Source organism: Gallus gallus, chromosome Z (assembly GCF_016699485.2).
Source record: "Gallus gallus isolate bGalGal1 chromosome Z, bGalGal1.mat.broiler.GRCg7b, whole genome shotgun sequence".
Classification (NCBI taxonomy): domain Eukaryota; kingdom Metazoa; phylum Chordata; class Aves; order Galliformes; family Phasianidae; genus Gallus; species Gallus gallus.
In genome coordinates, this window is record NC_052572.1 from 12,217,982 (window position 1) to 12,230,911 (window position 12,930).

Consider the following 12,930-nt stretch of genomic DNA (forward strand, 5'->3'; position numbering starts at 1 on the left):
TTTTCACACAGAGGGTGGTGACGCACTGGAACAGGCTGCCCAAGGAGGCTGTGGATACCCCATCCCTGGAGACGTTCAAGGTCAGGCTGGATGTGGCTCTGGTTGGCAACCCTGCAGATAGCGGGGGAGGTTGAAACTCGATGATCATGGTCCTTTTCAACCCAGGCCATTCTGTAAATTTTTTTGCATTGACTTTTGCTTTCAAGGCAAGATTCCCTCTTAAAATAGGATCTTCTTGAAGGCTGTTGCTGACTTTAAACTTTTCAAGTTTCTGGCAGGTCTTTACATTGGCAAAAGCTTTTTCTTCTTTTGGGTCTGTTTGCATCCATTTACTTGGTCAGTGTCTTCTGGAGAAAAGTAAGTAAATAAAGATAAGATCTTTGTAGTCTTGGTGCACTGGCCTTAATTTGACAAAAAGCAATTTGCAAAATGCCTGTCTTGGCTCACTACAGATTCTTTTTCTAGGACTTAATTATTATGCCCACGGTTTTTACCAAGACAAACAGTGTCTGACCTGATGATATTAAATGAGAGCCTGATTATTGGTATTCTTCTTATTAAAATGGCGAAGAATAGAGTTTGAAATACTGCTTAATAAGGCTATAAAAGTTTTAAAAAATTCTGCCAAGCCGTGGAGTAGTCTGCCATGAAGAAAAACATTGAATTATTTAAGAATGAATTATTTTGAATGCTTTGCACTGAAATGCACGACTTCCAAGTTTGTTTATGTGTTTTTGTTTAAGAGTAACTGTTTTGGCTGTGTAAGAGGTAACTAAAAATAGATTAGTCATACTGCAGCTCTCTAAAAGAAACCCATTAAGCACTGATAGAAAAAAATCCTTGGAGTTGTGAAATATTAATACGTACGCTTTTTTAGAGACAGTGATTTAAACTCCTAATGCAAATTAAATCCAGGCACCAATATCATATTTACAGAACAGAAAAAAATAATTTAAGCATTAATTTGGAAACTCTTGTATTATTCTTAAAGATGGTAAGAGATTCAAAGCATTGGCCAAGTTATTCTAATTTCTCCCTTCCACAACTGACTATTTCTGTAGTCTTTAAGACAGTGTTTATTTGAAATCATCCAAAACTTCTTGAGTCTTTCTGGTACCAGCAGAGTACACTTTCTTGTTAGTAGGAGAGCTGTATCTAAATGTCTGACTACATCTTTCCTGCTAAAGCCTGGCAGGACTGCAGCTTGAAGATCATGTCAAGGGTCATATCACTGGGAACAGAGCAATCTTGATTGGTAGCCTTAGATCTGTCCCTGTCCAGGAGATTTGCAAGTCAGCCAAATGGTATCGTTTGCATACTTTTATAAAGTGCTGGTTCTCTAGATATAATACCTTGATGATAAGTGTTCTTTTGTTGAGGGTAGGAGGGAAAAAGGGAAGGTTCATGTTACAAAACCAAATGCTTTGAAGTGCTTGGGATGGTGTGTACTATGATATTCCCAAAATAGGGAATCGGCATTTTTTCTTTCTCGTCCTATTTAGCTTCCCAATGAAAAGAAATATACTCTGTTCTAGACATCATTTATTTAAGTTGTCCACTTCTTAAAAATATTTTGTAGTTAGGAGTTATTCTAGTCTTAATATAAACATACATGATGTACGAGGCCACACATTACTGCTTTCCCTGTGAAGGAGACTGCTGGCCTTGATTTCTTCTGTTGTGGAAAGTTATATTTATTTATTTATTTGTGTTTGCGTTTTATTTCCAAGGCCTACTTTGAGTTCTTAATCTCAAAGCCTGGGAATCCTGAGAGTACTCCTAACAAAATAATACTAATACCACTAATATATTATAAATTATATATATAATTACATTATTACTAGTAGTATATAGTATATCATCATTATCATTATTATTATTATTATTACTACTACCTCCCAGAAAGGAGTGTGCTTAGTAAGAAAGCATGTCTGTGCTACTCTCCTACTTGCTACTTAGATTATAAAGAATGTAAAACTTTTTTTCTAAAATTAATCTTAGGGTATTTTTAAGAGAAATTGTTGTTTGAAAGTCCTTCTTTTCACCTTTGAGAGCACTGATGTCAAATAAAGAAGATTCATAGGTGTCTGTGTGAGATGGCTCAGGGCTCAAATTCTCATGCTTGAAATATGTATTCCAGAAGGATGATCCTCAGAGATGTTGATCTCTCCAAGAATAACTAACTTTTCTTTTTCTTTTTTATTCTTTCATACTCACTTTGTTAATGTGTCATAACTTTTGGGAAGGAAATAAACACTCTGACTTTTACGGGTGTGCAGAATCGCACCGTGTTTATCAAACACAGATGAGAATGGCTGTAAATGTCTTACTACAACCTCAGCTTTGGCTTTTATGGCCATAGGTGTTGTGGAGGGGTGTGAAAAGGTTTAATTATAGTAAGCTTGGGCTCACTTTCTTCCTTTCTGTCCCATCCCCAAGGACTCCTGGCTGATTGCAGGCCCTGTTTGCCATACTGAAGTTGTAGTATGTTGCTGTTTGCGGGCTAAAGAAGCAGGAGGGCTTCACTGCCTTCAGTTCTTTTTCATGATTTTCACTGCCGCTGAGGCACAAAAACCTACCAAAAAAACATCCACATTTTGCATTCTTCTACCATATAATTTGGTTTGTTAAGTTCTTTATTACTAACTCTTGTCTCTCTTGTTTCACAGGAGATGATACTTTAAAGATATGGGATATTCGACAATTTAAAAAGCCTCTTCATTCAGCTGAAAGGCTGTCTAGCTTTTTTCCAATGTAAGTACTCTGAAGTTATTCCAGTTAGCAGAAACAGTGGTAGTTGAGCTATGGAGGAGAGGCTACTAAATGTGTATTAAGAAATGAGTTGTTCTGAACTCATATGAGAAATGAATTTTTCTCATTTCTCAATAGGTCTGGAACTGTGGAGAAAAAGCCTGCACATAGAGAACTGCACAGTAATGTTCTTGGCTGGTTTAGGACTTAACAACTGCTTTCAAATATCTCCTATTTCTTGTGATAATTTGTAACTAGCTATGCTTATTTTATGCAGTTTTTTAGGCTCATATATCTTATACCTAATTAGATTAGAAACTTTTCAGGAAGAGGCCGGTTCATTACCTTGTGTTTGTGTAATGAGATATATCAAGTGAGCCTCATTCCTATTTGGTCTATGATTAATTAAAAGAAAAAGCTAGATTGAAAAGCAGACATAACATAAAGGTGCATGGTATTAATTCAGGTTATGATGTTAGAAGTGCTGATTACTCTGTTCTTTGGTACTAAAATTGTGTGTTATACTGAATATTGCTAAGTATTGAATTTCATGTTTTTATTGGTATTAGCTGCACTTCTATGCTTGTAGCACAGTCAAATCCAACTGTACTGAAAACTTATACTTTTAGAACAAGTTCTTGGAAAGGAAGATTAGGGACAGGCCAAGCTTGAAGTCACAACCACTCACTATTTTGTAGCATAGAAGAAAAATTAAAAAACATTTTTTAACAACTATATAAGTGAAACTGCTGTGCAGCATTTAAGAATGTATCATCAGTGAAAACAAAGTTCAAGACTGATTTAATTTCTTATTGAATGATGATAACTAGATTTGAAAAGATTATTTTGTTTCTTTTCTACATGGAAAAGTTCACAAGGCTTTTGAGAGGAGTTTTGTTGGGGGGAGGGGTTATGTTTGTTTGTTTGTTTGTTTGTTTGTTTTTTGCCAGTTTTGCGCATCCTGTGCACAGCTGTAATTGTAAATGTGAACTGAGCCCGGTGACTATAGTAATAGATGATAACAGACAGATGATTTCATAAGCTTTGTGTTAAAAGGAGTAACAAATAGGATTATTTGTAAGGAGTGGGATTTATAAATGAATTGCACGGTAATTACTGGCTTGCTCAGTGTGACGGTGTATTTTTTTTTAACAGGACAGATTGCTGTTTCAGCCCGGATGATAAAATACTTGTCACAGGGACCTCTGTTAAGAAAGGCGGTGGCAGTGGGAAGCTTTTCTTCTTTGATCGGGGGACATTTCAGAAGTTGTATGAGATAGAAGTTACTGATGCGGTATTTATTTTAATTTTCTTCTATCCACTATTCAAAATAAGAATGAAGTCTTATTCATTTGATTTTTCCCCATATACAGGTACTAACCTGCTACCACTGCTGTGATTTATTTTTATTCCGTATTTGTGGGAATTATGACCATAAGTAGAGTCCTATTCTCTGTATTATTTCAGTTAAATAAATAAATAGAATCTTGGGACAAGACCTTTGATCAGTAGGAGACCTCTGCTTTGGTGTTACCACTCTATTGCTCAAAGGTTTGTGTGAACTTTTTTGGACCTGTGAAGTAGGTCACGAATTCTGGCTTATACATTTATGCTGTTCATTCCACCATTCATCATGATGAAATTCCACTTTGTGACAAACTCCTGCTTGTCTATGAAACTAGACTTGTGACTTCTGTAGAATGTATTTCAGTCAACAGATGTATTTCCTTGTATAGGAGGAAGAAGCTTAATATCATAGTTGGAAAAAGTCCTCAGCAGTGTAAATAAGTAGGCCTATTAAAAACAATCAGGAGTGCAAGACATTCAAACAGAATTGTTGTTGCATTCCAATTAATTGTTGTGGTCTGTCAACTGGCCACATCTTTCTTGTGCTGTACTGTTTCAGGATATTGTTCTCTCCTTTGCTTTTCTTAACTCACTTCTTCAGCACAGTAGTATTTTTTAGTACAGCAAAACTGCTTGTGCTGGAATTCATTAAACAGAATTTAAATTTATATTTACTTTTCAAATCTAATTTTCTCCTCTGAATTCCTTCTAAAGTAAAATCTGCTAATGGATGAATGTATTAAATCCATCATTTCTGTGGCAGCAGTCTTGCAAATGTAACAGTACAGAAGTCACGTTAAAGCAGAAAGAACATGGTTTTCTGGAGAGGAAAAAGACTTTTTTATTTTAAACAGAAACATTCTAGATACAGGTTTTATATACACAGCAATTTTCATTTAGTACTAAAGTATTCCTCCAAAGTTAACATAAACTAGTTTTTAAATCTTCCCCCTGTGGAACATACTGATCCTCAACTTGTTCAGATTTCTGTTGAATGTTGTTTTTTTCTGATACTAATATCATAACCAAGTGTTCATAACCATTTTCTGGGACAAAATGTGAATGCCTCAGTACTCCCTCTGAAACTCCCGACAGATCAAAGGAAACAAACTATGTAAGATAACAGTGTGGGAGGTAGGTTCTTATGGGAGCTGTTATTTTCTGGGGCACAAAAACCAAAATGACTTAGCAATTCCATTCACAGTGATGGCAGCTTCATTTGCTGGTGAAGAAGTTGGTAACGGAGGACAGAAACTTCCACTGGGATTTAAGATTTCAAGAATGAGAAGCTACCTAATTTGATTTCAGAAGGGATGTAATTGTCATTGAATAACTTTGTTTTACAGAAAAACTGTTCTTCAATTCTTTGAAATAGAAGGTCTGCTCACTTTCTCAGGTAGATAATACAACAAGGGGCTCCAAAAGAGATTGCTGACTTTTCTCAGGATCTGGAGATACAGTTCTGTTTGCTTAAAAACGTGGGAGGAACAAGAGAGTTGAGAACTAGCAGTAGGAAGTTGTTGGAAAAACAAAATTAGGCGCCCATTTCTGACTTCAGTAGGGCCACTCAGACAGTAAAAATTTAAGTATGTGTACAAATCTCAGCAGGTTCACAGTTTTTGTATTGTAAGTTTCTATAGGTGTTTATATTTATATAGTACTTTTTAAAACAGTAGTAAATTATTTTTGCCTATGGAGTTTTAGTGCTGCTCTTTTTCTTCATCTGTACTTATAAAATTTAAGTGTCATTTTCCTACTTTGAATGTAAAGGATCAAATGAAAATAATGGAAATAATAGATGAAGAATTCATTCTCGTAAATGCTGATTTTACGATGTAGTTCTCAGTGAGCCAGCACTAACACAACCTCTGCAATCACTGTCCAACTTCCAACTTCAACTCTACATGTGTAAGAAAAACACAGTTAAACATTTTGACTTGAGTCTCAAAGAAGAAAAATTACTATAAGTAGTGTTATAAAATTAAAGCAGTATATTTTTTTCAAAATTTTTCAATTTTTCAATATTTTTTATATCCTTTGACTTTTTCTACAATTTTTGCTTTTCCTTCTCAAATTGCAGTGTTAGATGAATTACAAATGAGTAAAGGCATGCTATAAGCAAACAAAGTTTAAAGATGCAGACTTTTGTGTTTTATAAGCTGCACATGCCATTTATTGAAAGGATCCATCAAGTCTGTATATATAAATTGATGAATTGATAAAATTAGTATCTATAAATTGATAGGTTTGTATCTTGTGTGTAGGTTATCAAAACTTTTTTTCAGCAGCTTAATAGTTAATGACTGTGTTTGTTTTGACATATTTCTTGGTTGCCATGTTCTCCTTATACACTTCCAAAAATGCAGGTACAACAGTTAGTGATACTAAGGATAAATATATACTGTTGCCTGAGACTTTTGAACTAAATATCAAACATCTTTATCTTTAATATGTTATATATTGCTTAGATATGTAATTGCAGTATTTTTTGTTTGGTTGTTTTTTTTTAGTCTTTACGTATATGAAGTTGCATTATGCCATTACGTGTGGGAAAAGAGCACAAGTACACCAGTAACTGTCTCTACCAAGAGCTCACTTTTCATGAAAGTGACTTCAAATGGAGTTACTTCAAATTGCTGAAGAAGGGCATCGTTAGTCATTTATTTCAAGTATTCAATGAAAATTATAAGACTTTTGACAACAATTGTTTGCCAGTTCACTGATAGAATGGATATAAATCAGAGTAACAAAAAACACACTGCAAAGAGAAAACATGAACAGTTAACATGTAACTTTTTTTATTTGTTTCACAAAGCATTTTTTTAAATAAGTCTTCAGTAATCTTGGAAAATGGAAAACAGTTAAGAACGGTAAACATTATCTTAAACCTCCGTGGTAAATAGCCAGTGCAATTGGCCTGTGAATGAACCTAGGAGGTAATGGGAAAATATTTAATGGGAATGTTTGACCAAAGCTGTGTGTGACATTCCTTTCCATCATACCACACAAACCTTTTTTTCACCTTTTCTTTCAAGTTTTCATGGGAAAAACCATTACTGCTTCAGAGCTGCTGGAGCGAAACCTTGTTATTTTACTAATGGACTAATGGTCTGATTAGACTCTTCTGTTGTGGCTGGGAATAGAATATTAATTAAATCTCTATTTCATGCATTAGGATTGGTGGTTTTTTGGTCACCATTTGCAGCTAAACTAACTACTACATTGTCCAAATACTGAATGTTGTCCCACAACATGAGCACTGGGGACTTCTCTAGAACTCAGGTTTCTCAGAGAAATAGCAGTGCTTCTTGAAGAAAAACTAAGTACTGATAGATAAGTGTCAGCTGTGGTGCAGACCATGAATTTTGTCTCTGGCCGGTAGCAGTATGCCTGCATAATTTGTGCAGAAGGCAGGTACACAGTGTTGTTTTTCTTGACTGTCCTCTTCTGGCACCAGTGATCTGTGACTTGGAGCGATCTGGACACGGACAGGAATTCTGTGGTTAACAGCTTTCAGTAGAGTTCTCTCAGAGTTCATCAGGGAGTGAAACAACCATGTTACAGGATAATGGCAGGTTTGTTTACTTGCTGCTGATTAAATCAAAACTCTGGGGTCAGAAGTGCTTCTGATGCTCTCTTCATAGTACCTCACCCTTACTCTGGTTCAGTCTCTACTAAAGTGCTTGGAAATGGTGAGGGTTTTGGAGAGTAACCATAGTTGAATATGTTAAACTATAAAGAATTTATTTCTTACCTTTTGTTAATGAATTTGAAAAGAAATCTTTGTCCTGCTATGAACAAAAAACAAGTCTTCATCCTCCTATGCACATGCTACTTTTTTGTAGATTTTCTGTCACGGTTTACATTATTGTGATACAATAGTCAGAGAGCAGTTCTTTTGCCTTCACCTCAAATAGCCACAAAGAAAACATTTATATAAAAGAATTTATTGGTTAATAGTAAATAAGGTGTCATCTTTCAGGATCTGTGTAATGGACTCTTTTGGAATGGAAGGGAGGTTTCATTGTCAGGCACAAATCAAGGAGGATTTATTCCTAATTCTTGGGTCAATTATGCAAGTATGAGATCTTCATGAGAATTAGTTATAAATACCTACTGTATGGGAAACAGTGTTGGCTACACATTTCCCCCGTGTTATGTTCATTTAATATAGCTGTGAACACTCAAATCCCTCTCACATGTCTTTCATTTATTTATCTGATTCAAGCATATTGACCAGTAATTATTCTTATTAGAGACAAGATTGATTTTGGCAGCAGTAGAGCAGTCTTTTTCCCCATACAGAAAGGAGATGAAGTGCACTCAATTAGTGACAGGGAAGAATAGGCACAAAAAAAATATGTTGTACAATTATAGAAATTACTATTTTTAAATGAAAATGTGAGTAATTCAGTAAAGATGCTGAGGTTACGTATACTAGAATGAGATGTGCAAGCTTTTAAAATATCCGTTGGGTTTTTGTAGATAAGCAGCAGTCCAAAATCATATATTTATGCTTGTTTGGGGAATCATATTTCTGTTAGGAGAATTCTTCAATATTTTCTTAGTTTTTCAAAATAAGTGGAAGTTAAATTATTAAATACTTCTGAAAATCTCTCTAAGGGATGTTTCAGGAAAGTATTCTGAGGCAAGCTATAAATAAACCTTCACTTTAAATTAAAGAATGAAAAGGAAAGAAAGAAAAAGAAATATGAAACTTCCAGCACTTTTATGCGGAGTTGATATAGGATTGCAGTATTCCTTTCATTGACCTCAAACGATATCATTTACTGCTTATAAGGCACTGTTGTATGTTAAAGGGCTTTTCCACTGCGGCCCAGTTGATGAAGATTTAAGGCTTTTTAATAAAAGGAAAATAAATTATTTTAACTTAGGGGAGATATCAGCATGGTATGTCTTGTTTTTTTAACTTATTTCTTCTGTTTGGAGGGAGGATATAAATTTCACAATAAAGAGGTAAATGCGATATTTAAGGTCTGGTTAATTTTTGTGATAATTAAAGTAAAAACTATCTATTATAAGGTACGAATAATGGGAAGGTGATTTCTTTTTTAATGAGGTAGCTTGTCAATTTTTATTCTCTGCTTTCATATATGTAAAGACAGTGTAGTCCTTCCCGCCTATATCCTGCAGCAGCATTTACTTTATTTTAGGGGAGCTGTCACGAGAGATTTGGGGTGTATGAGAAAGATAAACTACACAGCTTTCCTCACTGTAACAGTGGGGGTTGTGCATGAGAGCTGTCTGCCTTAGTTTTGCAATGTACTGTTCTGAAAATGTGACTGTAATTCTCACAGAGCAGGTGTTTGAAAAGGTTTGGCCATGCAATTACAAGAAAAACAGTTTACATCCCTGATTTTGTCTCTTTCTCTGTTCATGAATAATCTAAGCAATAATCATTGCTTAGTGATTAATTTCACTCCTAAGAATGTTTCATAGATGTGCATTGAAAGATGCATGATACAACATTGATATCCATGTGTTTTGCATTGGGATCCTGTTTTAAATTATTGGCCTCTGAAAATGCTATTTGGACTTTTCAGGTTTCTACATAGAAAATAGTAAATTTTATCCATTTCTGATCCCTTTTCTATTGAATGTTTCCACACGTTTTCTCAGTCATGTTTCATAAGGGAAGAACATTGGTATTGTTTCCTCTACTACTATATTCACATGAGTATTTTAAATCTAATGATAGCAGGTCACTGCATTTTAGATATTCCCTAACTTCCCACCTTATTTATTATACTTGGCTCTTCTCCTTGAGTAAGCTCCAGTGGAATCTCAAATATGAAGATTTTTGCAATTGTGGCTTAAAGCATATTTTTAATACAATATTAAAATTTTCTTATTGTGTGAGCAGCCTTTTTTTTTCAAAGTCTGCATAGTTTCAATGTATAGGTACCATCCTTTGCTCAAAAGAAGAAAGGTGGAAGTGAACTGATAGCATTCTTTGTCCATCTTTGCTGACATCTGGAAATGGCTTAGTAGTCAATGTTATTTATTTCTTTATTTAGTTAGTTGAAAATGTGGCAGTTTTATAAAAGTTATTAAGTCTTAACGTTTTTTCCATCCTCTGGTCTGTGAGTGCAGCCAGAAGGCACACCAGCCTTTCCCAGGCAGAACAGCATGGCAAACCACGAGTTGTAGGACACTCGCAAAATGAGATTACAAACTGAGCGGTGGGAATTAATATCTCAGACCACCGTTATCTCTCTATGGCTCTTAAGAACAATTTTTGTTGTTCTTAGAGGGAAGGAGACAGCTGTTGCAGCTGATGTTTCGTGCACACCTTCTGCAGTGACATCAAGGCGATTATAGAAGGAAAAGGAAAGTTGTCACTTCATGACTGGCTTCTGTCAGTTGTGGTATTAAACCACTGTTACTAATGATCCTTGATTATTATGTAGAAATAATGGTATTTCTGCAAGTGAGATTCCGATTAAAATGTTGAGTTTGATTTTTTTTTTTAATTTACATTAAATTCCAGTTGTGTAGAATTGGAGAGAAAACATGTTCTTGTAGACTTGGTGACAAATGCACTGAAACAGGCCCGTAAAGGCCTGTTCCTGAACTTGGTAGAATATGAGAGGGAGGAAGTAAATGCTCCCTTTTGAATCTTTCAGATCTTGAAGACAGGCAGGAATTATTCTGCTGCTTTAAAGTTATAATGCTAATGGGCCTATCCTGCAGCCCAGCATCTTTTTATTTATTATATTCTGAGACCTATCTCTCTCTCTCTTCATTACCATATATGTTCTTTCTAAAATATATTTCATAACCACTTAAACAGAGCTTTTCAGTCCATGAAAATGGTGGGTGACTTATACATGTCTGCGAAGATTTGTATGAATACAGTAGGATGGATTCATACCTTCACTATAAAATGGAAGAACTTGAAAGTCACTGAATTAATGTCTTCCCTAAATGCAGACTCAGTTTAAAGTTGGTAGACAGTCAAAGAGGAATGGGGGAACAATTGTTGAAGTATTCTGTGTTAGTGGAAGACTGTCTTTAGCTGTTAGCACCCAAACATTTTAATGTTTGAAATAATTTGAAATGTAGTCATTATTGTTTCTTAAAAAAAAAAAACCAACAACAACAATAAGAAGAAGCCAGTAAGGCTTATTACATAATACTATGTATGTCTTAAACTCCACCATGTTTAAAAGATATTGCACTGCACAGACAGTTCTTCGTCAGAAATATATAACTCTTTTTGACAGGGTTAAAGAAAATAGATCTTCTAAGTGAACTAGTTGCCCGCATTTGCAAACTGGACTTATTTTCTTCATCAGTGTTAGAACTTGTAAAAATACAGTTAAAATAAATGTAAATGGTCACTCATAAAAGCCCAGTTTGTCTGCTGTTATAGTGTCTTACACTTATGGAGTCCATGAGCACAGTCGAATGTCATTTTACATGTTCAGTATCTACCCTGCTGACATGCCTCTTATCTGACTGTCTGGACAGCCAAGTGCAGCAAATCTGAACAGCACTGTTCAAACAAGACCTGTCACATACTGTCATGGCCACTGAAGCAGAGCTTGCATGTAATAAAGAAATTTTGTTAAAGTTTTTATTTTCCTAACTGAAAATATTTTCTTAGAGCAGCACCTCTTAATATCATTATCGTATCGCTTCAAAACAGATTCTGCAGGAATTATTTAATAGGTTACAAGTTTGGACAGGGAGAAGAGGCAAGAGGGAACTGCGTTTCTGTTTTACCCTCATTCAGTTTTTAAGCACCCACAGAGCTAGAATTGAACTTTCAAATTAAGACTCTGAAGATTTGTTGGAAAGTTTTAGAAGTTTGTGTCTGCTGTATCATTCTGTACAGGGAATATTTAATTTGGCTTCCAGAATCCTTTATCCTTGAACTGGGGAGTTTTATGTAAGTAGCACAACATACTGTAACACAGATTCTCATTGTGTTGCTCCATTTAGTTTTCTGTTTTTCTTACATAGTTATTTTGGCCCTCGTAGACTACAGGGGATTCACCTGACCAAATATAGATGTCTACAGCTGATCCAGTCACCCTCAGCTCCCTTTCTAATAAGCAGAGAAAATAAACACATCCAGACGGTGATTTATCTCATACTAAAATAGATACCTAAAATAGGTTAGATGAAGGCCACTGTAAAATGCTGATTTATCTGCATTAACTGTAAAGTGAGGTGGTAGGGGCACAGACATTTACAGTAGACCTGTAAAGTTGTAGATATCTGAAGTTTAGTGAGATAAGTCCCACTTAAAATCTTCCCTTCCCGCTGTTAGTGTTGATTTTTTCTTACTAAACTTTTCACCTCACTTGTTCTGATCTTCTCAATTGCAAAGTTAGACAGTAGGTTACTTCTGCATTCATTTGTATTGATTTAAGGATTTATGACTTTAGGCAGTATGTATTGAGAAAACCCTGCCACTCTATGAAAGAACTGTGCTAGATGAGATTCAAATGTAAGCTCTCCTAATAGTGTCTGATCTCCAAACATAACTTTCAAGACATCAGCATCTTCACCTTATGATTATAAAACATTATATATCTTTGAAGCCACTTGTTTTCTTGATCAGTGAAAATGCCATCAAACCTACAGTACATTCTTACTTCAACTGCTGAAATGTGTGAAAGTCTAGAATTAGCATGTTCTCTTTCCTGTTTCACAATTAATCTCTAATTGACAGTATCTTTTTTCCCAGTGGTAAATTGCCAGCACATGGCAAATAGCGTGTGAGGAGATCATTTTTGCTTTCTTCAGCTTATAAGTGGGATGTTGACTGCACACTCACCACAGAGATAGTACAAGTATCAG

At 35.2% G+C, this 12,930-nt stretch overlaps 1 protein-coding gene across 3 annotated transcripts in view; it reads left to right on the forward strand.

Moving 5' to 3' along the window:
• WDR70 (WD repeat domain 70) overlaps nt 1-12,930 on the forward strand; it is a 137,395-nt gene that overhangs the window by 101,625 nt on the left and 22,840 nt on the right. For all 3 annotated transcript variants that reach the window (XM_040655603.2, XM_015277332.4, NM_001195002.2), the window contains exons 12-13: nt 2,670-2,754; nt 3,907-4,045. In XM_040655603.2, coding sequence (XP_040511537.1) covers nt 2,670-2,754; nt 3,907-4,045 — 224 coding nt within the window. The remainder of the gene's footprint in view (nt 1-2,669; nt 2,755-3,906; nt 4,046-12,930) is intronic.